This window comes from Chiloscyllium plagiosum, chromosome 24 (assembly GCF_004010195.1).
Source record: "Chiloscyllium plagiosum isolate BGI_BamShark_2017 chromosome 24, ASM401019v2, whole genome shotgun sequence".
Classification (NCBI taxonomy): Eukaryota; Metazoa; Chordata; class Chondrichthyes; order Orectolobiformes; family Hemiscylliidae; genus Chiloscyllium; species Chiloscyllium plagiosum.
The window spans coordinates 54798479-54821578 of NC_057733.1; the positions used below are offsets into that span (position 1 = coordinate 54798479).

At 43.0% G+C, this 23100-nt stretch overlaps 1 protein-coding gene across 4 annotated transcripts in view; it reads right to left on the reverse strand.

The window, feature by feature from the left end:
- The window catches only part of abcc3 (ATP-binding cassette, sub-family C (CFTR/MRP), member 3), a 149164-nt gene that overhangs the window by 78993 nt on the left and 47071 nt on the right, over nt 1-23100 (reverse strand). For all 4 annotated transcript variants that reach the window (XM_043715184.1, XM_043715185.1, XM_043715187.1 and 1 more), the window contains exons 3-6: nt 16397-16522; nt 13010-13147; nt 9574-9699; nt 5207-5268 (exon numbers count right to left, since the gene is read on the reverse strand). In XM_043715184.1, coding sequence (XP_043571119.1) covers nt 5207-5268; nt 9574-9699; nt 13010-13147; nt 16397-16522 — 452 coding nt within the window. The remainder of the gene's footprint in view (nt 1-5206; nt 5269-9573; nt 9700-13009; nt 13148-16396; nt 16523-23100) is intronic.

A 23100-nucleotide genomic window follows, 5' to 3' on the forward strand; every position in this document is an offset into this window, starting at 1 on the left:
TCCTGTTCCCTAGATGCTGCCTGACCTGCTGCGCTTCTCCAGCAACACATTTCCATCTCTGATCTCCAGCATTTGCAGACCTCATTTTCTCCCCAGAACATTACCCAGGCCTTTGGATTAACTGACCAGTAATAACACCACTAATCTATCGCCCCCACCTCAAGGGCAGCACATTGGCTCAGTGGTTAGCATTACTGCCTCACAGTGCCAGGCACCTCGGTTCAATTCCAGGCAACCATGTGAGGAGTTTGCACGTTCTCTCAGTGTCTGTGTGGGTTTCCTCCGACTGCTCCAGTTTCCTCCCGCAATCCAAAGATGTGCAGGCTAGGTGAATTGGCCAAGCTAAATTGCCCATAGTGTAGGTTATATTAGTCAGGGGTATAAAATAGGTTAGGAGAATGGGTCTGAGTGGGTTACTCTTCGAAGGGTTCGTGTGGACTTGATGGGCCGAAGGGCCTTTTCGCACACTGTAGGGATTCTAATTCTAATTCTTCCACCTAGAAAACAAGAGATGCATTTTGCAAAACTAATGCTGAACACAGTTCACTATAAATGCCGGAGGAAACACCACAGAAGCGCTTCACAGGAGGCTCCCAAGCTCTGAGGATGTCACCTAGACAGGGAACGAAACGTTTGCAACAAAAACTTCCAGCTCGGCGAACAGAACCAAAACAGCAGAGTTTCCCCTCTTTACTTTGGGGGCTACCCATCGAGGTGTTTACTGTTGGTGGGATTCCTATCGAGCACAAAAGAAGATAGTTGTGGTTGCTTGAGGTTAATCATATGATCCTCAGCTTAGGTATTTTCTCTGTGTAGATGTGCCAGTGTTGGACTGGGATGGACAAAGTCAGAAGTCACACGGCACCAGGTGATAGTCTAAAAGGCTTATTTGAAATCTCAAGCTTCCATTTGCACGACCTGGTGATTTTAAAAAAAAAACCTGTTGGTCTCTAACCTGACGTTGTATAACTTTGACTAGATATTTTCTCTTCAGAGATGTTATTACACACTTCCAGAGCAGATTGAACTTGAACCCATATCCTCTGAACCAGGAGGTAAAGACTCTACTAGTGCACCCTAAGTACTCCTTAAGCTGTTCAGCTTAGATGTTTTCTATTCAACCTGCTCAAAGATGTTATGACACACCTCTGGAGCAGCAAATTGCATTAAGATTAGCCACTTCCCAACAGTGAATTGCACCATGGTCTCTACAAGGCAGACAGTGATATTAACCACTATACAATGTGGAGCTTCTAGTCATACCTCTAGAGCAGGGACTAGATCTAGTCATCTTCAGTTATTTCATCAATGGCCTCCCCTCAGTCATGCTGTCAGAAGTGGAGATTTTCACTCACTGATGACTGCATCATGGTCAGCACCATTCACCCAGGCAGTGAAGCAGCAATATCAAGGCTTGGGCTGATGAATGGCAAGTTATATTCATGCCACACTAGTGCCAGGCAATGATCTTCAAATAATACATCTAACCAATACCCTTAACCTTTAGTGGTATTGCCATTGCTGAACCACCATAATGAACATTCAGTGGGGATTGCCATGGACAAGAAACAGAAGAGGATCAGTCATATACACAGTGGCTGCAAGAACAATTCAGATGCTTGACATTCTGCACCAAATAACTTGTCTTTCATCTCCCAGAATGCTACCAAGTACAGGCCAGGAGTGTGATGGAATGCTCCTCACTTGCTTGGATGCTTCAGCAACAGTTGAGAAACTCTAATCTAGGGCATAGCAGTCCTCTTGATTGACACCTTGTCCAACATATTTCTTTCATCATTAACCCTCAGCAGCAGCAGCGTATATCATCCTACAACAAGCTCTGCAGTAACTCAAGATTCCTTCAACATCACCTTCCAAACCCATGACCACAGCCACTTAGAAAGATGAAGGCAACAGATGCATGGCAACACTGCCATCTGGAAGTTCAGCTCCAAGTCACAAATCATTCTCACTTGGAACTGTCTTGCTGGTCCTTTACAATTACTGAATCAAAATCCTGAAATTCCCTTTCTAGCAGCACTAAGGGTGTCCCTACACTCCAGTGGCAGCCAGGCCATGGCTGGCTCTGCTGTTAAGTGGGTATGTCAAGATCCAAGTGAGTTAAATAGATAAAGAAGACAGAGCATGGCAGAGAACGAGGTAAGACCGATAAATTAAATTGTATTTATTTCAATGCAAGTGGCCTGACAAGGAATGTAGATGAACTCGGCACGGATGGGAACATGGAACTGGAAAATTCTAGCTATTACAGAAACTGAGGGAGGGACAGGACTGGCAGCTCAGTGTGCTGGCATATAGATATTGTAAGAAAGATAAGGAGATGAGAGGAGGGTGAGTGGAGTTTTCAAATTAAGGAAAACATCACAGCAGGACTGAGGATATTCCTGTGGGATTGTAGGGCCAGTGAAGCTGCATGGGTGGAACTGAGAAATAAGAAGGGGATGATCACCTTGACAGGATTGTACTTGAGGCTCCCTAATAGATGGTAGGAAATTGAGGAGCAAATTGTAAGGAGATTACAGGTATCTATAAGATTAATATGGTTTGAATTGTAGGGAATTTTAATTTTCCAAACATGGACTCGGACTACCATAGTATTAAGAGCTTGGATGCAGAAGCATTTGTTAAGTGTCCTTAATAAAATTTTCTTTATCACTCTGTAGATGTACCTACCAGAGAAGGAGCAAAACTCAACCTTCTCTTGGGAAATAAGGCAGGGCAAGTAACTGAGTGGGGGAGTGTTTTGGGACCAGTGACTATAATTCTATTAGTTTTAAATTAGTTATGGAAAAAGATAGGCCTTGTGTAAAAGTTAAAGTTCTAAATTAGAGCAAGGTGAATTTTGACCGTATTAGACAGGAACTTTCGAAAGTTGATTTGTTTGCACTTAAAGGGATGACTGGAAAGTGGGAAGCTTTCAAAAGTGAGAGTTCAGTACAGTAGGCTCTGTAAGAGTGAAGTAAAAACAATGACTGCAGATGCTGGAAACCAGATTCTGGATTAGTGGTGCTGGGAGAGCACAGCAGTTCAGGCAGCATCCAAGGAGCTTCGAAATCGACCTTTCGGGCAAAAGCCCTTCATTTCTGTAAGAATGAAGGGCAAGGTTGGGAGGAATAATGAACACTGGATGACTGGAAATATTGAGGCTCTGGTCAAGAAAAAAAAAAGGAGGCATATGTCAGGTATAGGCAGCTGGGGTCAAGTGAATCCCTTGAGTATGATGGGGAAAGGAATACACTTCAGATGGAAATCAGGAGGGCAAAAATGGGACATGAGGTAGCTCTGGTAGATAAGATTAAGGAGAAACTCAAGAGATTCTACTGGTACATTAAGGGAAAAGAGTAACTAGGGAAGGAATTGGGCCCCTTAAAGATTAACAGGGCCAATTATTTTGTGTCTGTCTTTACTGTGGGGATGTGAAAGTGTATAGGGTATGAGCAGGTGGGGAAAGAGTTACGTTTTGAGAAACAAAGGTTGAGTTAAGCATGACTCAGTAAACAATGAGGTACTGGAAGCAAGGGTAGTGGGTTAACAAGGTGGAAAAGCATTCATTGTGTAAAGCCATTTAACAAGATGAAGAAGCATTCAGTATGTAAAGTCAGTTAACAAGGTGAAAAGTATTCATTATGTGAAGCCAGTTAACAAGGTTAAGAACATTCATTGTGTAATAGCAGAGGCTTAGTCTCTACTATTGACACTCTGATTGTAATGGTCACTCAATCGATATGGTATGTTGCCTTATCTGGATGCTCCTCCCTGTAAATGACTATATACTTCATTAAGAAACTGCTGTTCCAGAGAAGACCAGGAACCCATGCCTCTGAGCATATAGGCGATTGTTCTCTCTCCCACCAGGGCCTGGAATATAGATGAAGGAGGTAAAACTATACTGTGTCTCTGAACGTTTTGCTTCAACTGATATGGGGATAGGGAAACAGGACAACAGACAAAGACATGGAAGCTAGAGAACTAAAAAGGAAACAGAGTCGCAGGTAGATAGGATAGTGAAGGCGGCGTTTGGTATGCTTTCCTTTATTGGTCAGAGTATTGAGTACAGGAGCTGGGAGGCCATGTTGCGGCTGTTCAGGACATTGATTAGGCCACTGTTGGAATATTGCAATTCCGGTCTCTTTCTGATCGGAAGGATGCTGTGAAACTTGAAAGAGTCCAGAAAAGATTTACAAGGATGTTGCCAGGGTTGGAGGATTTGAGCTATAGGGAGAGGCTGAACAGGCTGGGGCTGTTTTTCCTGGAGTGTCGGAGGCTGAGGGTGACCTTATAGAGGTTTACAAAATTATGAGGGGCATGGATAGGATAAATAGGCAAAGTCTTTTCCCTGGTGTGGGGGAGCCTAGAACTAGAGGGCATAGGTTTAGGGTGAGAAGGGAAAGATATAAAAGACACCTAAAGGGGCAACTTTTCCATGCAGAGTGGTGCATGTATGGAATGAGCTGCCAGAGGAAGTGGTGGAGGCTGGTACAATTACAACTTTTAAAAGGCATCTGGATGGGTATATGAATAGGAAGGGTTTGGAGGGATATGGGCTGGGTACTGGCAGGTGGGACTAGATTGGGTTGGGATATCTGGTCGGCATGGATAGGTTGGACTGAAGCGTCCGTTTCTGTGCTGTACATCTCTGTGACAAGTTTAATCTCATACTGTTGCCAACAAGAGGGATTGAAAATGTCGATAGAGAAGAGTGATAGAAAACAAAGGCTTTTGTCTTTCTAATATTTACTTGGAGGAAATTTATACCCATCGACTAGATATGGGATATACAATCTGATAATTTAGAGATAGTGGAGTTGTTGAGAAAGGCAGTGCTGAGGTACAGCTAGGACTTTTCTCATAAACATGAGAACAAACACTGCGGTTTCAGATGATGTCACCAAGTGACATTGATGAGAGGGACAGAAGGATAGAACCTTGCAGGATACCAGAGGTATTAGTATGGAAACATGAAGATAAGCCATTGCAAGTGATACTTTGGCCATGCCTAGATCAAGAAAATGGAAGCATAGACATTGCTACATGATAGGATGATCAGCATAAATGGAATATCTTTGCACTTATTAAGAGTGTTCTCTGATGCAGTTGTTTAGCATCAGGCACTGTACAGGGGATATTACCCATACTCTCATGAGGATTGTTTGACTGCTCATGCAATGAGGAGGAAACTACTCACCTAGTAAACCACCAGAAGGTCAGCCGAGAGAGGAATCCAGCACCCTCTTCAGGGCAGCGATTCTGCGGGAAGTGAGAACAGGATCAGTCAATCCTTCAGTCAGTTTAATCTCTTTTGAGTTAGAATTCATAGTGTGGGACAGCATGGATCACATCCCTTCATGTTTGTGCCAGCTCTGAAAGAATTAGTCAATTAGAATGTGATTTGATTTACTAGTGTCACATGAATTGAGGTACAGTGAAAGTGTTGTCTTACATGCTCTACAGGCGAAAGGGAGGACTGCAGATGCTGGAGACTAGAGTCGAGAGTGAGGACCTCATTCCTGATGAAGGGATTTTGCCTGAAACGTTGATTCTCCTGCTCCTCGGATGCTGCCTGACCTGCTGTGCTTGTCCAGCACCACATTCTACTTACATGTTCTATAGGATGATCCTTACAGGCCAACACTTTTCATATATTCCTTATTTTCCTATATTTCCCTCAATTTCTTCATTCAGATGCTGGTCAATCTTGGAAATTTTCAATCTCAGAGGACCGTGGAAGACAGAAATCAGTTTATTTCTGCAGAATAATGACGTCAAGGAGTTATGGCAACAATGAGGAGAAGTGGGATTGAAGCAGTTGATCAGTTATAATTTGATTGAATAGTGAAGTAATCTTGATGGGCTGTATGGTCTACTTTTGTGCCAAAAGACCCACAATCCCAGCTTCAATTTATCCATGTTATTATTTCAGTAAATCTAGGTGGCGGCACGGTGGTACAGTGGTTAGCACTGCTGCCTCACAGCACCAGAGACCAGGGTTCAATTCCCGCCTCAGGCAACTATCTGTGTGGAGTTTGCACATTCTCCCAGTGTCTGCGTGGGTTTCCTCTGGATGATCCAGTTTCCTTCCAAAAATGTGCTGGTTGGGTGAATTGGCCATGCTAAATTGCCCATAGTGTTAGGTGAAGGGGTAAATATCGGGGAGTGAGTCTGGGCGGGTTGTTCTTCGGAGGGTCGGTGCGGACTTGTGGGGCCGAAGGGCCTGTTTCCACACTGTAAGTAATCTAATGTTAATTTGGAATCTCCCAGTTAATATTCTAAAATTGGGCTGGAACTGATAGAAATCTATTCACTGAAACACACTTTTTCCACTGCAGCAAGTTGTTAAATGTTGGTAACACTGGGTGACTAGAATATAGAGCTTAGCTTCACTGTTACCATTCTTATTGGACTGCTCTTCAGCCAAAAGATGGCAACCTAAGTGAGATGACAGGTTAGGTACTCCAATCTAAGCATTAAAATCTCAACTTGAGCTTTTATTTGATTGGAGAGGAGATTCTGGGATGGTTCAAATGCTTCCATTGTTAAGATACAGATCAGCCTAGATAAAACTGAAATGCAGAAAAACTGGAGAGTTTACTTTTACTCCTCCTGTACTTTAATTCCTTCTAAACAAGGACAGATGGGAACCATGGTCTTTACTGCCTGGATCAACACACTACAGCTCCATCTTTACTGTGAGACAGCGAGGCAAAAGTGAGGACTGCAGATGCTGGAAATCAGAATCTAGATTAGAGTAGTGCTGGAAAAGCACAGCAGGTCAGGCAGCATCCGAGCAGCAGGAAAATTGACATTTCTGGCAGAAACCCTTCAGCAGCTAGTTGTCTCCAAGCATTTTTATTTCCATTGAGGTTCACATCTTTGCACAAACCCAGATCAAATCCCGTTGCTACATATTCTTCACACAAGAAAATTGCTGTGTTGATGCAAAATCAAACAACTTCACAACATCCCAAAGCTCTCAAAAACCTAATGACAAGTGGCAATTGAACAGCTTTAGTGATATTGGTTGAGGGATATATTAGCAAGGTCACCACAAGGAACTTTTCTGTTCTTAAAAAAATTCTGTGGCACAATTTCCATGTTCAACTGAGTGGGCAGACAGACCCCAGTTTAACAAGTTATCTGAAAGGTGGCATCTCCAACCTTGCAGGACTGTCTTAGCAATGACCATCCTCATTTCTGTCTTAATGGGTGACACCATATAATTGTCAATTTGCCTTTCCTATTACCACTGAATGTGGATGCTAGTTTTTCTTGTATTTGCATTACAATAGCACTATCTTTCTCAACAACTCCGCTATCTCTAAATTATCAGATTGTATATCCAACATCTAGTCAATGGGTAGAAATTTCTTCCAAGTAAATATTAGAAAGACCAAAGCCATTTTTTCTATCGCTCTTCTCTATCCACATTCTCAATCCCTCTTGTTGGCAACAGACTGAGATTAAGCTGGTGTTCAAAACATTGCTGGTGTACAAGATGATTAGGGGGTTAGATAGGGTTGACAGTGTGAACCTTTTCCCGCGTATGGAGTCGGGTATTACAAGGGGGCATAGCTTTAAATTAAGGGGGGGTAGATATAGGACTGAAGTTAGGGGTAGGTTCTTCACTCAGCGAGTCGTAAGTTCATGGAATGCCCTGCCAGTAGCAGTGGTGGACTCTCCCTCTTTATGGGCATTTAAGCGGGCATTGGATAGGTATATGGAGGATAGTGGGTTAGTATAGGTTAGGTGGGCTTGGATCGGCGCAACATCGAGGGCCAAAGGGCCTGTACTGCGCTGTATTCTTCTATGTTCTATGTTCTATTTCTTGTTACATTTGACTCCAGGCAGAATGCCCAACCACATTTCCTGTTTCCACCTTCAAACATCACATGACTCAATGTTTCAACTCCATTTATCTGCTGGTGAAACCCTTATCTATTTTTAAAGATTAGATTACTTACAGTGTGGAAACAAGCTCTTTGGCCCAACAAATCCGTACCAACCCTCCGAACAGCAACCCACCCAGACCCATTCCCCTACATTTACTCCTTCACCTAACATTATGGGCAATTTAGCATGGCCAATTCACCTAACCTGCACATCTTTGGACTGTAGGAGGAAACCGGAGCACCCAGAGGAAACCCACGCAGACACAGGGCAAATGTCTGTGTGGAGTTTGCACAGTCACCTGAGGTGGGAATTGAACCTGGGTCTCTGGCGCTGTGAGGCAACAGTGCTAACAAATATGTTTTTGTTCTCACCAGACTGGATTATTCCAATACATTTCTCCATCACCTAACATCCTATTCTCTACAAAGCCTAAGTTCAGCTCCCCATATTCTATCTCACACCAAATTCCTGTTCACCCATTACCCTTCCTCCTAGATGATTAATTCCTTGATTACAACATTTGCACGAGGATCCCCAAATCCCTTTGTGCTGCAGCTGTCTGCTTTCTTTCCTCATTTAAGAAATATTCAGCTCCTCTTCTCTACCTTCCAAATTCATAATCTCCTATTTCCCCACAAAACATTCCATGTGCCAAGTGTTTTTTGCCTACTCGCTTAATCTTTTGTAAACTAATGTATCCCCCTCTCCCGAACCCAAGTGATGATGATGTGGCTTTCAAGAGGTAACTTTGTCCTGTTTGTTTTTAAGTTTTTAGTTTACCCTTAAGTAGAAGCTATTAGGGTCTCTGAGTTGGAAGCTTCAGTGAGTGTCTCCTGGTTGCTTCTCAGTTTTTTCCTCCTGGATTGGAGAACTGTATGTTAAAATTTTTTGGCATAATTTTCTTTTTTGGCAAGGAGTGTGTTTATATGATATTACTATATTGGAACAGTTAATCATTAATAGGAATTTATCCATTATTCTATTAAGTTTTTCAAGAGAGTTGTTATTCTAAATTCCTCTTGCTTTGGTTGTATTTCAACTATGGCATTTAAATAAATTGTGTTTTGCTTAACATTGAATAGTTTGACCAGTTGCATTGCATCAGAGACACTTTACATTTGCCTTTAAAGTAAGAAAAAGTTAAGGTGTAGGCTACCTTCAAATATTTTTGAGGGGGTCAGTCTGGTCCATAACAGCTACCCCTCCAAATTAGTTTAAAGACATCTCAACAGCTCTAGTTATTTCATTCACCAAGGCACTGATCCTAGTATGATTGGAGTGAAACCTGTCCCACTGGAACAGTTTTCTTCTATCTCTGTCCTGCTACCAGTGTCCCATGAAATGAAACCCATTTTTCCCCACAGTAATCTTAACCCATGCATTTAACTCCTTGACTTTATGACTGAGCTGCTCTCCCACAGTTTATAAGCCTCTGGCCGAGCAGCTTCCACTCTGTACTGCACGGAGTTTTAACCTGCACTATATGCTCAACATGCTGGAGTCTGTAGCATTCTGTCTCAGCAGTGAAAATGTTACCGCACTGAAGGGCAACTGACAACTTGAGACATTGTTTGTGAATTTCCTGGCATCCACAATTAACTGGAGCCTTCGAGACCATGAGGGTCAGAGATGGGAGATGCTATAAACTTTAGCAGCTGGACTCACCTCATTCGAAGATACTGCTGAGAAATATGGAGGAGGTTCACTGAAGCAGCAGAGAAAGAACTGGATCAGAACTAAGGCAAAGTAGATATAGAAGGTGGTAAATCGGAAGACATCAATTACTTTATCCTGGGAAGAAAGAACAATGCACAGAGAAAACTGTCAGCAATTCATTCACACTTCAGGACAAAGCAGTATGGCTGCCTCTATGAAACTCACAAATATTACCCAAACTCTTTCAACCTGAGAAACAATGAGTTCCATTCAGGTCAAGTTCCTGTTTGCACCCATAAGGAGGGCCCATTCTCTTCCTTCTTCAGCATGCCCCACTAAGTGATCTTAGCAGTAAGTTAGAAGTAATCATGTCTTCCCCACAAGTCTGCACACTGAAGGTCTGTCTTCACATCCATCATGGTGTGGCACGACCATCATATTAAATGGGATATTTTGAACAGATGCAGCAGCTCAAAATTGGGCATTCTAGATGCTGTCAACAACCACAGCAACAGCAGAATTGTAATTCAATCATAGAATTCCTACAGTGTGGAAGCAGGCCATTCAAGTCCGCACTAACTTTTAAAAGAGTATCCCACCCAGACCCATCCCCCTACCTTATCCCTTAAACCCATGGCTAATCCACCTAGCCTGCACATCCATGGACACTAAGTCCACACTAAATTGTCCAATCTCCCATATCTGCACATTTTTGGACTCTGGGAGGAAACCAGAGTAACCAAAGGAAAACCAGGCGGAGGAGGGTGGAGAATTGTGCAAACGCTACACAGACAGACAGTTGCCCAAACATGGGTCCCTGGCGCTGTGAGGCAGGCAGAACTAACCACTGTGCCAACATGCCATCCCAAAAGCTGTAACATCATGGCCAGCAATCTCTCACTCTGCCACTTCCATCAAACTGGAGAATAACCCTAATTCGATGATTAGTGTTGGAGGACATGCCAAGAATAGCACTAAACAGGTCTAAAAATGAGGTGTCAACCTGCTGGAGCTATTACACAGATTACATGCATCAAACCGAACCAGCAAATGATAGAGCGAGTGAGGAAATTCCACAATTAACTTTAGTTCTGCAGTTCTGTCACATCAGGTCACGAGCGATGGGGAGCTATCTAGCAGGAGCCACCTATCTCCACCCTCAATGCTGTGGGAAGCCCAGCACATTAGTGCAAGAAATTTCACAGATACATCCACAATAATCTTCAGTCAGACGTGCCAAGTGGATGACCCTGTGGTTCCGAGCATTATGGATTCCAGTCTTCAGCCAATTGGATTCATTCCAAGCATTATCAAGAAGTACCCAAAGATTCTGCGTGCAAAAAAGTATGGGCACTGACAATATTCTGGCAATAGTATTAACAACGTGCTGCTCCCCTAGCCAAACCGATCCAGAACAATAGTATTAACAACGTGCTGCTCCCCTAGCCAAACCGATCCAGAACAGTTGCAAAAGTAGCATCGACCTGACAATTTGGAAAATGGCTCAAGAATGTTCTGTTCACAAAATGCATGAAAATTCCAACCAAGTCATTTGCAGTCTGATAAATCTGCTCTCCATCATCATGGAAGGTGTCATCAACAGGGCTATCAAGCAGCACCTGCTCAGCAATAACCTGCTCAGTAACACCCAGTTTAGGTTTCTCCAGGGCCACTCAGCTCCTGACCTTGTTACAACGTTGGGTCAAAAGAGCTAAATCCCAGACATCAGGGGAGAGTAACTACCCATGGCATCAAGGCCACATCTGACTGAATGCGGCATCAGGAGCCCTAGCAATGCTGGGATTGATAAGAATTAGGGGAAAACTCTTCACTGCTTGGAGTAATGCCTGGTACAAAGGAAGTGGCTGTTGGAAGTCAATCAACTCAGTCCAAAAACATCTTCACAGTAGCCTTCTTGGCCCAGCCATCTTCAGCTGCTTCAATGACCTTCCCTCCATCCTCGGCAAGACTCCGTCTAACTTTAGTCACAGTGGTGCAGGCCTTGAAGTTCCCACACTTGGCAAGGACTTCCAAAACCAGAAGCCAATGCCAAAAATCAGCATATTGACGATGATCGCTGTGTGTGGAACATTAGAGCGACTGCAGACACCTGTCGTCTTGTAGCTTCCAGTAAATGCTGATGATATGGTTAGGAGAGCAAGTGTTCGCTGATGATTGCACATGTGACTTGTCAGATACTGATGCAGTTCATGTCCAAATGCAGAAACACTTGGACAATATCCAGACTGAGCTGTTAAGTGGCTTGTAATATTCACATCACACACGTCAGGCAATGATCATCTCCAACAAGAATGAACGTAACCAACTCCCCTCGACATCCAATGACATTACCATCACTGAAGCTACGACTATCGACATCCTGGTGGTGGGGGGGGGTTGCATTTAACCAGAAGCTGAACTGGAGTTACCGGTGGTAACTATAGTTACAACAGGTCAGAGGTTGTGAATCCTGCAGCAAGTAACTCATCGCCTGACTCTCCAGAGCCTGTCCATCATCCATAAGATGAAGTTGGGAGTGTGATGGGATAGTCCCCACTTGTCTGGATCGATGCTGCTCCAACACTCAGACACACAGTCCTGGACAAATATAACTGTTGAACTGGCACTCCAACCATCATCTTCAACATTCACCAGTGACACAAAGTAGCAGCAGTATGTGCCATCTACAAGTTGCACTGCAGTAAATCGCCAAAGCTCCTTTGAAAAAACCTTCCGAACCTGTGACCTCCATCACCTGTAAGGACAAGGGCAATAGATATATACCACCCTGACTTGGAACTATTTCACTAGTCCTTCATGGACATTGGAATCCCCACCCTAACAGTACAGTGTTGTTCCTCGACCCCAAGGTCTACAGAGGCAAAAGGCAGCTCCAGGCCAATTAGGGATGGGCAATAAATACTGCCCTAGCTGGCAATGCCCATATCCTATGAACAAAAGGACAAAAAAAAGTCTTGCTTGTTTTGCTAAGGCAGCACCATCCCACTCACTGCCTTATTGTGGCTTGTGGACTTGTGAAGTGGGAGAGTCTCATCCCCAGCAACAAGCCGATTAGAAGGCCCTATTGCTCAAGTGCAGAGTGCCCACTGGGGCTACAGCATAACAGATTATGAAATACCATAGCAAATTCAGTCCATCAACCCCTTCATCCCACAGCACAGCATGCTCAACCCACCATTTCAATCGAATCTGAAAGTTTTGCATAACTACTTATTCATTATCAAGGAAAAGGGAGGAAAGTTCCAGAATATCTACTTCCTGCTATCCATATGATTTGTCTATCCCAGGTCAGTGGCTCCAAGATCCTCAGTGTGATATGGAATACACTAATGCTACATTTACAGGATAAAAGATTATACCATTTAACGTTTGTGGGCATGTTCCAATTAATACTTTGGCTGCCCTTCAGCCCTCCTGTGCTTACCTCATTGAATGTCGCCAGGATCTTTGATCTGAAAGGTATCACAGCACAAATCAAGGTGATCAGCCAGAAGAGGAAAAGCACCCCAGATGACTGCATCCCCCGTAATCTCTCATACTGAATCAGAAACGTTGCGAGTAACTGAAAGCACAAAAAAAAAGACGAGGGTTAAAATAGCCAAGCTTTAACTATCCTTCCACATCACTCTGATATCACTCAATTACATATTGTTGTTTGTGCAAGCTCACTTTTACAGCCTGCTCCTCCACTTCTCAGCACCAGCTCGCTCAGCTCTGGACCTCACACATCTTAGCTCAAATTCCGTCTCGTCAGAACGCTGATTATAGGAGTTGGGACATCATCTTGCAGCTGTACTAGACATTGGTGAGGCCACTTCTGGAACAGTGTGTACAATTCTGGTTGACCTTCCTATCGGAAAGATGTTGTTAAACTTGGGAAGGTGCAGAAAAGATTTACAAGGATCTTACCAGGACTGGAGGATTTGAGCTCGAGGGAGAGGCTGAATAAGGTGAGTGTCAGAGGCTTATAGAGGGGTATAAAATCTGAGGAGCTTGGATAGAGTGAATAGACAAAGTCTTTTCCCTCATGTTGGGGAGTCCAAAACTAGAAGGCAGAGATTTAGAACATAGAACATAGAACAATACAGCACAGAACAGGCCCTTCAGCCCACGATGTTGTGCCGAACATTTGTCCTAGCTTAAGCACCTATCCATGTACCTGTCCAATTGCCGCTTAAAGGTCGCCAATGATTCTGACTCTGCCACTCCCACAGGCAGCGCATTCCATGCCTCCACCACTCTCTGGGTAAAGAATCTACCCCTGACATCCTCCCTATACCTTCCACCCTTCACCTTAAATTTATATCCCCTTGTAACACTCTGTTGTACCCGGGGAAAAAGTTTCTGACTGTCTACTCTATCTATTCCTCTGATCATCTTATAAACCTCTATCAAGTCACCCCTCATCCTTCGCAATTCCAACGAGAAAAGGCCTAACACTCTCAACCTATCCTCGTACGACCTATTCTCCATTCCAGGCAACATCCTGGTAAACCTTCTCTGCACCCTCTCCAAAGCTTACACATCTTTCCTAAAGTGAGGCGACCAGAAATGCACACAGTACTCCAAATGTGGCCGAACCAAAGTCCTGTACAGCTGCAACATCACTTCACGACTCTTGAATTCAATCCCTCTGCTAATGAACACTAATACACGATATTAGTGTATTTGGCCTACCATGGGGAACCTTATCAACTGCCTTACTAAAATCCATGTATACTACATCCACTGCTCTACCCTCATCCACATGCTTGGTCACCTCCTCAAAGAATTCAATAAGACTTGTAAGGCAAGACCTACCCTTCACAAATCCGTGCTGGCTGTCCCTAATCAAGCAGTGTCTTTCCAGATACTCATAAATCCTATCCCTCAGTACCCTTTCCATTACTTTGCCTACCACCGAAGTAAGACTAACTAGGGTGGGAGGAGAATGATTTAAAAAGAGACCCAAGAGGCGACTTTTTCCACACAGAGGGTTGTGAAGTGTACGGAACGAGCTATCAGAGGAAGGAGGAGGAGGCTGGTACAATTACAACATTTAAAAGACATTTGAATGAGGATATGAATAGGAAGTGTTTGAAGGGATAAGGGCTAAATGCTGGCAAATGGGACTAGGTCAGATTGGGATGTCTGGTTGGCGTGGACGAGTTGGACTGAAGTGTCTGTTTCTGTGCTGTCTGACTCTATGAATCCAATTTATGCTTATTGAGATGAAGATGTGAACTCTTTCCTCTGGTGAGGTGGTGATGGAAGAACAAGGGCATAAACCTCCGATTAGAGCCAGGCCATTTAGGGATGGTATCAGGAATACTTTTTCGCACTGGGTTAGAGGAAATCAAACTCTCTCCCCCAAAATTCTGTGTAATTGCAACTTCCAAACTGAAATGGAGGCAATTTTTATTTGACAAACGTATTCAAAAGGTATTGAATAAAGGGGGACTGGCTGATTAGCCGAATCATCGTCAGCGCAAAACAGACTCAAGGTGCTGAATGGTCACCTGCTGTTCCAGTTTAATAAAGTCAAATGGATAAATGACCTCCTTCTGTTCCTATGGAATCGGCTCGTCAAGCGAATGGTCACCTGTCTAGTGTTAGCGATGATATCAGCTGTAGAGCCTGATCCTGCCTACAGTCAAACTGAAATTTACCCTAACTACCTCAGTGTGCCACCCAGTCTCAAAAGGATCAAACTCTACTTCATCTCAACCAAGATTTTATTGCTCATTGTCAAAATATGGGCATTACATTCAAAGTACTGATTCCCCATTTTTAATTAAATGGCGAAAGTTGTGACTGGCTTTTTATTTTGCACTGTTACAGTGGTTTGACACAACAAACTAAGAACAAGGGCTGACTGTGCCATTCAATAAAATCTGACTGCAGCCTGAACTCCACTGACAGACCCTTTATAATCTCAGACTCCTTTGTACATCTAAAGGTCTGGTTTACTCAGTCTTGAATTTGGTCAGTCACCTGGCCTCCATTCTTGGATAGAGAGTTCAAAGACTAACAACCCTTTGAGAGAAGAAAATTGTTCTAATTCCCATCATAAATGGGAGACCACCGCTTCTGAAACTGTGCTCTTTGTTCTGGATTCCAGCCCCAAAGGAAACAGACTCAAATCCCCAGAGAGTGTTTCACACTTTAATAAGAATACCTTTCTTCTAAACTCCACAGATTCAGAATCAATCTGTACCTATCCCAGGAATCAGCTCAGTGAATCCTCTCAGGAATTTGCTAGTCCACTGCAAGTGGCAGTCAAGAATCAAGCACATTTGAGTAGGAGTGGACTCATGAAGACGATATGTACAAGTGAGGAAATATGTAAATCAGTACCAGGATTTCAGGAGCCATACACAGTTGGCAGGAATGATTATAGGGAGGGAACAAAAATTGGAGGCAGGGGGAAGCTCATTGAGAGCAAGTGGTCACTTCTTCAGGATTATCTCCATTATTATCGTCACTTTACAGCTCATCTAGTCACAATGAATCAGGATACTCAATTCCAAGCGAGAGCCTGCTGTTGCTGGTTTGAGGTGTTCTCCTCACAGTTTAGACAGAGTACAAGTTCAGAAGGACATAGCTGCAGATCCAGTTCTGAATAATATGACTACCTGGTGCAGTAAGTTTCACTCAATCGCTACAATACCACCCATGAGCAGGGCAAGAGGTGGAAGGAGAAAGTTGGAGAATCATCCAAACATCTCAAAATATAGACTTAGACTGTCAGTCAGTGCTCCAAATTCCTAATGGCATATCAAATGGCATCCTACACTACATCAGCGATATTATTGTGCAATAGTCTGCTCACCATTGTGACTCCCAGCAGCAAGGGGCTGATGAAATATGCTGCAGCTTTTGGTCGATTATTCACCACTTCAGCAAGTGAACAGAAGAGGTCCAACCAGCAGACAATCCACAGCAGCAATCCCAGGATCTGCAGAATACAAAAGAACCAGTAATCAGGCAACAAAGAACACACTGAGAATAGGAGGATGTGTTTCTAAGTGACTGCATGCCTCACACCCAAACACACTGAGCAGGTTTGAAAGGCTCCAAAAGTTGTTATTGAGAAATCCACACTGACACTGAGTGCCTAATGCTGTCCCCCCGACAGCCACATCACACTGAGTGAAAGCAGAGGTGGATATAGGCTGGAATTGGGAACATCTTAAAGCCATCTCTGGATAACTGCTGGTCTTCAACTGGCAAAGGTCAGCCCTGGGCAGATCAATGTGCTTACTCACTGTGCTGGTTAGACACTGGCTGGAAGTGAAATGGGCAGATTCAAGCTCCCAGTGATGTTCCATTCAGGAGACAGACTGCCTGATTCTCTTTACTCATACTTCAAACCAGATATCCTACTTTGGAGCCAGACTTATCCTAATGAGATGCACATCTCTTTCCTCAAAGTCACCAGTTGTTCTGGAGACCACCAGCCTGCTGTTGGATCGGTAACAGCTCCACATTCACAAGTACTTCTTGCTTTACAACGTCATTCAACTTCTCTCTCTCTCACTTGCTTCTGAAACTCTCACACATACTTTTGTTATCTTCAGACTTAACAACTCCTGTCCACATTGTATACTACATAAACATGATGTCATCTTAAAATCTGTTGGTCATGTTCCAAATTGCATCATATCCTACCTCGTTGTGTACTAGCTCCTGATTTAATACCACCGCTAGGTGAATTCCAATCCTTGTTTCTAATCCCGCCATGACGTGGACCCTTCATATCTCCTGCTGCCACACAACCATCCTAGACAGCTCTGCCTTTTTAGCATCCTTGACTTTAACCCTCCTCATCCTCTGTTCAGCCATTGATACAGTCAACCATGCTATCCTTCTCCAGCAGCTCTACATTGTCCATGAGCTGGGTGAGACTGCTCCAGTTCTCATTGATCTAACTATGGACAGAGAATCACGTGCAACAGATTTGCTTCCAGTTCCTGCACCATTATCTCCCAAGGACCTTGGCCCTTCCTATTTCTCAAACGCTCCTTGGAAACATCATCTGAAAACATAGCATTAGACCAAGTATTGTCTTTGATCCCCAATACAAATTCCATCCCACTCCTTGGCAGAGAATGAACCAGGCGGCATATAATCCTAGTGATTTATTTGACTTGGAGATGAGCCCCTGAACCCATCTGCACACCAACACTGCATACTAACATCTCGGTATATCATCCCCATAACTCAGCCTTCTGCCGTTAAACACCAATTATACATTTCTGCAGCATTTGCAGTTATACCTTCGGCTGCCTAGGACCAAAGCTCTGGAACTCTTTTGCTAAACTTCTCACCATTCACTCTCACTTTCCTCAGAAGTTTTTTTTAATACTCCACTTCTTTGAACAATGACTCAATATTTCACATGACTCTATCAACTTTATTCAATAGTACTCCTGTGAAGCTTCTTAGGTCAATTTATTTTATTCAAGTTCTGTGCAATATAAGGTTTTGATCATAGTTGGCCAAGTCGGTGTACATCAGAGTGACCATGAAAACAACCCACATGGGGGAGGGGGGTGTAGGCAACATGAATAAGACAAACTAACCACAAGACAGTGACAGTCTGAAACTCCCAGATACAAGAGAGCCTGGTTAACTCGACAGCTTCCTGAGTCTGCTCAGAATCCAGATTTTCTGTACTTCCTTTCTTTCCGATTTACTGGAAATTATGTTGGCAATGCATTCATTTTTATTCTCCTGTCCACTGCCCCGATACCAACAGCACAGTGGAAAAGAGGATAGCTTACCAAAGGGAAATAAGTTCAGGAACAGGGACTGAATAAAATTGGTCAGTAAAACATCTGCATATAGGAAATTCATTGAATTAAAGTGACAAATCACCAGGACTTGATGGCTTTTCCACTCAAGGGTTCTAAAAGTTGGAGATGCCCCAAGTACAATCTTTCGGAGTTTCCTTGATACAGGAGTCATTCCTCGGAGTTGAAAAACTGCACATGCTACTTTGTTTTTAAGGGCAAAATAGGAAAATCAGGGAATTACAGATCACTCAACCTAACATCTGTACTGAGGAATCTATAATCAAGGGTGGGATAACAGAACATTTTGAAAACTTTCTGTCAGTCAATCAATCAAGGAGACCCAGCGTGGGTTCGTAACAGGTCGGTCATATCTGACATACCTCAGGGAAGGTTTTGAAAAAAAAAGTGACAGAGGTAGTGGACAGGGGAATATCTATTGATTTTGTTAAAAATGTGGACTTCTAGTTTTGATCAAGTCCCATCTAGCAGCCTGTTAACTAAAGTGGAAGCCCATAGAAAAGAGGATAAATTACTGACAATAACTGGGAAATCGGTTCAGTGGCAAGTGACAGAATCATAGAATCCTTACAGTGGCGAAGGAGACCATTCGGCCCATTGAGTCTTCAAACAGCATCCAAACCACACTCGTCCCAAAACTCTAGCCCTGCATTTCCCAAGGCTAACCCACCTAGCTTATACACCCCTGGATAAACTCAATCTACCTAACCCGCACATCTTGGAACTGTGGGAGGAAACCAGAGTTTCCAGGGGAAATCCATGCAGACAAAAGGAGAATGTGCAAACTCCACACAGACACAGTCGCTCAAGCCTGGAATCGAACACAGACCCCTGGTGCAGTAAGGCAGCTGTGCAGTTCTGAGAACAGATTTGGTCACCATGCCTTCAGAAGTGTCTATTGGCCTTGAAAGGAGTACGATGTAGGACTACAATAATAATACCTGGGCTTCAGCAGTCAGGTTATGAGGAAAGATTACACAAATTAGGCCTTATTTTCCTAGAATTTACAGGGTTACACAGGGTGATCTGATTGATATTAACAGAAAAAACAAGACATGGTAGATTAATTTCTATTGGTTGGAGATTCTAGAATTAGGGACCATAGTCTGTGAAGTAGGGCCAGACCATTCAGGATAAATGTTACGAAGCACTTCTATACACAAAGGGTATTAGATATTTGGAACTCTGTTCCAAAAATGGAAATGGATGCACTATCAGATGTTAGTTTTAAATTAGAGATGGTAACTTATTTTTGTCAAGCAAAAGGTATTAAGAGATACGGCAGGTATCTAGAGTTCGGCCATAAATCAACTTTGATATTAGAGTCATAGAGATGTACAGGGTGGAAACTGACCCTCCGGTCCAACCCGTCCATGCCAACCAGATATCCCAACCTAATCTAGTCCCACCTGCCAGCACCCAACCCACATCCCTCCAAACTCTTCCTATTCATATATCCATCCAGATGCCTTTTAAATGTTGAAATTGTACCAGTCTCCACCACTTCCTCTGGCAGCTCATTCCATACGCATACCACACTCTGTGTGAATAAGTTGCCCCGTAGGTCTCTTTTATATCTTTCCCCTCTCACCCTAAACCCATGCCTTCTCGTTCTGGAATTCCCGACCCCAGGGAAAAGACTTTGTCTATTTACCCTATTCATGTCCCTCATAATTTTGTAAGCCTCTATAAGGTCATCCCTCAGCCTCAGGTAATTTTCCCAGAAGCACTCCGATGTCCAGCAATACAAGAATTCAACAGCAAAGGCAGTAACTACTAATTCTGTCAGTTGGCAACGTGGGTTTCTTTCTCTCTCTCCCTTGCACTGACCTCACCATGTGCTTCCTTTGTCTGTTTTTCTCCCTTTTAAAAGTACTGTTGTTTTGACTTTTTTTTCCCTCCAAAGTTCCAAAACAATGCATATAAAACAGTAATTGCTGCTCCTGGAATTTGAGGAAATGACCTCCAATACCTAAAATACTTCAAAAAAAAAAGCAGCTGTTATAGCCAGAAATTTTCCCATCCTCCATCTTGGATTACCCAGAGTCCTTGTTATTGAATGATAAAATAGGGTCAAGGGGCTGAATGGCCTCCTCCAATTCCTATGTTCCACCTCAAAGTTTCTCTAGATTTACTTTCCTCCACAAAACCTATTCTGTATCAAATGACTTTCTTTCTTAAAGAAAAGTTACAGGACACCTCAGAATGCACAGAACACATTTCAGATGCAATTCCCAAGAAAGTGAAGACATCCCCACCTGCAACTTCTTTAGCAGCAAAATCTTGCAGATGCCAGTCATTTGAAATGGGAATTTGACTGTCAGATTAAATGTTTCATACATATACTCCTATTCCAGTAGGTTTAACCCCCCGTTTCAGTATGCCCAAGGTTTAAACTCCTGATTTGTCAATAAACTGTTAAGTATTCTTAGTTATCTTTCTAGTTTTAAGTATGATCTAAGAAAGTAGCTTCAAGATAATTATCAAAACATGGATAGATAGGTAGATTTTACTTAGTTATATTGACAAATTGTAAATGAGAAACGCTAATGGAATGAAAGAATAGTTTTTTAGCTGATAAAAGCTGAATAATCTCTGTGTGCTGTGTGTTCCCATAACGAACTGATCTGGTTCTAAGTAAAAGGAGGGCAGTTAGTCACTCAAACCAATAGCTAAGAACAATGGCCACAGCATTATTACAACCAGTGTAAGGATACTGTGTGCAGCACAAGGGTTACTTACTGGTCAAGGTAAAGAAAGGAAATTACACAAGAATCTTGCCCAGAATTTAGTTATTTATTCATTGTTGGATGTGACAGCTCTGGCTTGGCCAGCATTTATTGTTCACTACCAGTGGTCTTTGAGAAGGCGATAAGTCATCACATTTGAAGTGTTGCAGTCCATGTGATGTCGGTACACTCACTATGTTAGCAAGAGGGTTTTCAAATTTTGACCCAGCAATAGTGAAGGTACTGGAGACATGTTTCCAAGCGAGGTTTGAGAAGATATGTAGCTCAGGTTGAGGTTTTGGATATAGGTTTGCTCACTGAGCTGAAAGGTTCATTTCCAGATGTTTCGTTACCTTGCTAGGTAACATCTTCAGTGGACTCATGCGAAGCAATGATGAAAATTCCTGCTTTCTATTTATGTTTGGGTTTCTTTGGGTCGGTGATGTCTTTTCCTGTGGTGAAGTCACTTTCTGTTCCTTTTCTCAGGGGGTGGGGTCTAACTTGATGTGTTTGTTGATAGAGTTCCAGTTGGAATACTATTCTTCTTGGAATTCTTATGCATGTCTTTGCTTGGCTTGTCCTTGGATGGATGTGTGTCCCAGTTGAAGTGGTGTCCTTCCTCATCCATAGGTGAGGATACTAGTGAGAGGGTCATGTCTATTTGTAGTTAGAAGCATGGCATTCCAACTGGAAATCTAACAAACACACAGAGTTAAGACTCCATCTACCACCACCTGCGAAAAAGGAACAGGAAGTGACTTCACCACAGGAGATGACATTACCAACCCAAAGAAACACAACCATATGAATATAAAGCAAGAATTTTCGGCATTGCTTTGTATGAGGTCCACTGAAGATGTTACCTAGTAAGGTAACAAAATGTCTGGGAATGTACCTTTCAGCTCAGCGAGCAAACCTACATCCAAAATGTGTTTCCAAGTTCGGAAAGTATGTGGCTTGGAGGAGGATTGTGTAGGTTGTGCTCCCATGGCAGCTGCCTTCTGTTCCAAAAATTAACAAACAACTCATACTGGATTCGAAATGTTAACTTTGTTTCTCTCTCCACAGATGCTGCCAGACTTGCTGAGTTTGCCAGCAATTTCTGGTTTATTTAAGCTGTTACTTAGACCTACATCAATATGTCGAATGATGAAAGGAGAGGAATTGGGAAGAGTTACTATAGACTTTGCACAGAGATGACAATTATGCAGTTTGGTTAACTTTGGCTTTAAACAGAGATCAAATGGCACAAACTAAAATCCTACCAAGACTAAAAAGGAGGAGTTTGGGCTAATCTAATATAAAGAGTGTAAGAGGAGATCCTCAGATTAGTTTTCTACGATTCCATGGAACTGAGATTGGTGTCTCCCCTCTAAGTAGTAAAAGGGGACAGCTAACGACAAGGAGATTATGAACCAGTTAACCTCTCAATAACAGCCAGCAAATAAGGTTCAAAATTTCTGGAAGTGACCAGAGAGAATTTTTTTTTTTTTTTTTTAAGATTAGATTACTTAGAGTGGAAATAGGCCCTTCAGCCGAACAAATCCACACCAACCCTCTGAAGAGCAACCCACTCAGACCCATTTCCCTGCATTTACCCCTTCACCTAACACTACAGGCAATTTAGCATGGCCAATTCACCTAACCTGCACGTTTTTGGACTGTGGGAGGAAACCAGAGCACCCAGAGGAAACCCACGCAGACACGGGGAGAATGTGCAAACTCCACACAGACAATTGCCTGAGGTGGGAATTGAACCCAGGTCTCTGGTGCTGTGAGGCAGTAGTGCTAACCACTGTGCTGCCCACTGGAAAGTGGCCAATTAATTCTTCTTCTTTAATGCAGGATCACTGACTTTGTGAAGAAATATAGCAGGCAGCATGCCCTTGCATGAGTAGTCAATGTTTTGGCTGAGCTCTTACATTTGGCCAGAATACAATAATTCACAAATATTTTGTATAATATTGGGCATTTACAAGGATTGGTTAACT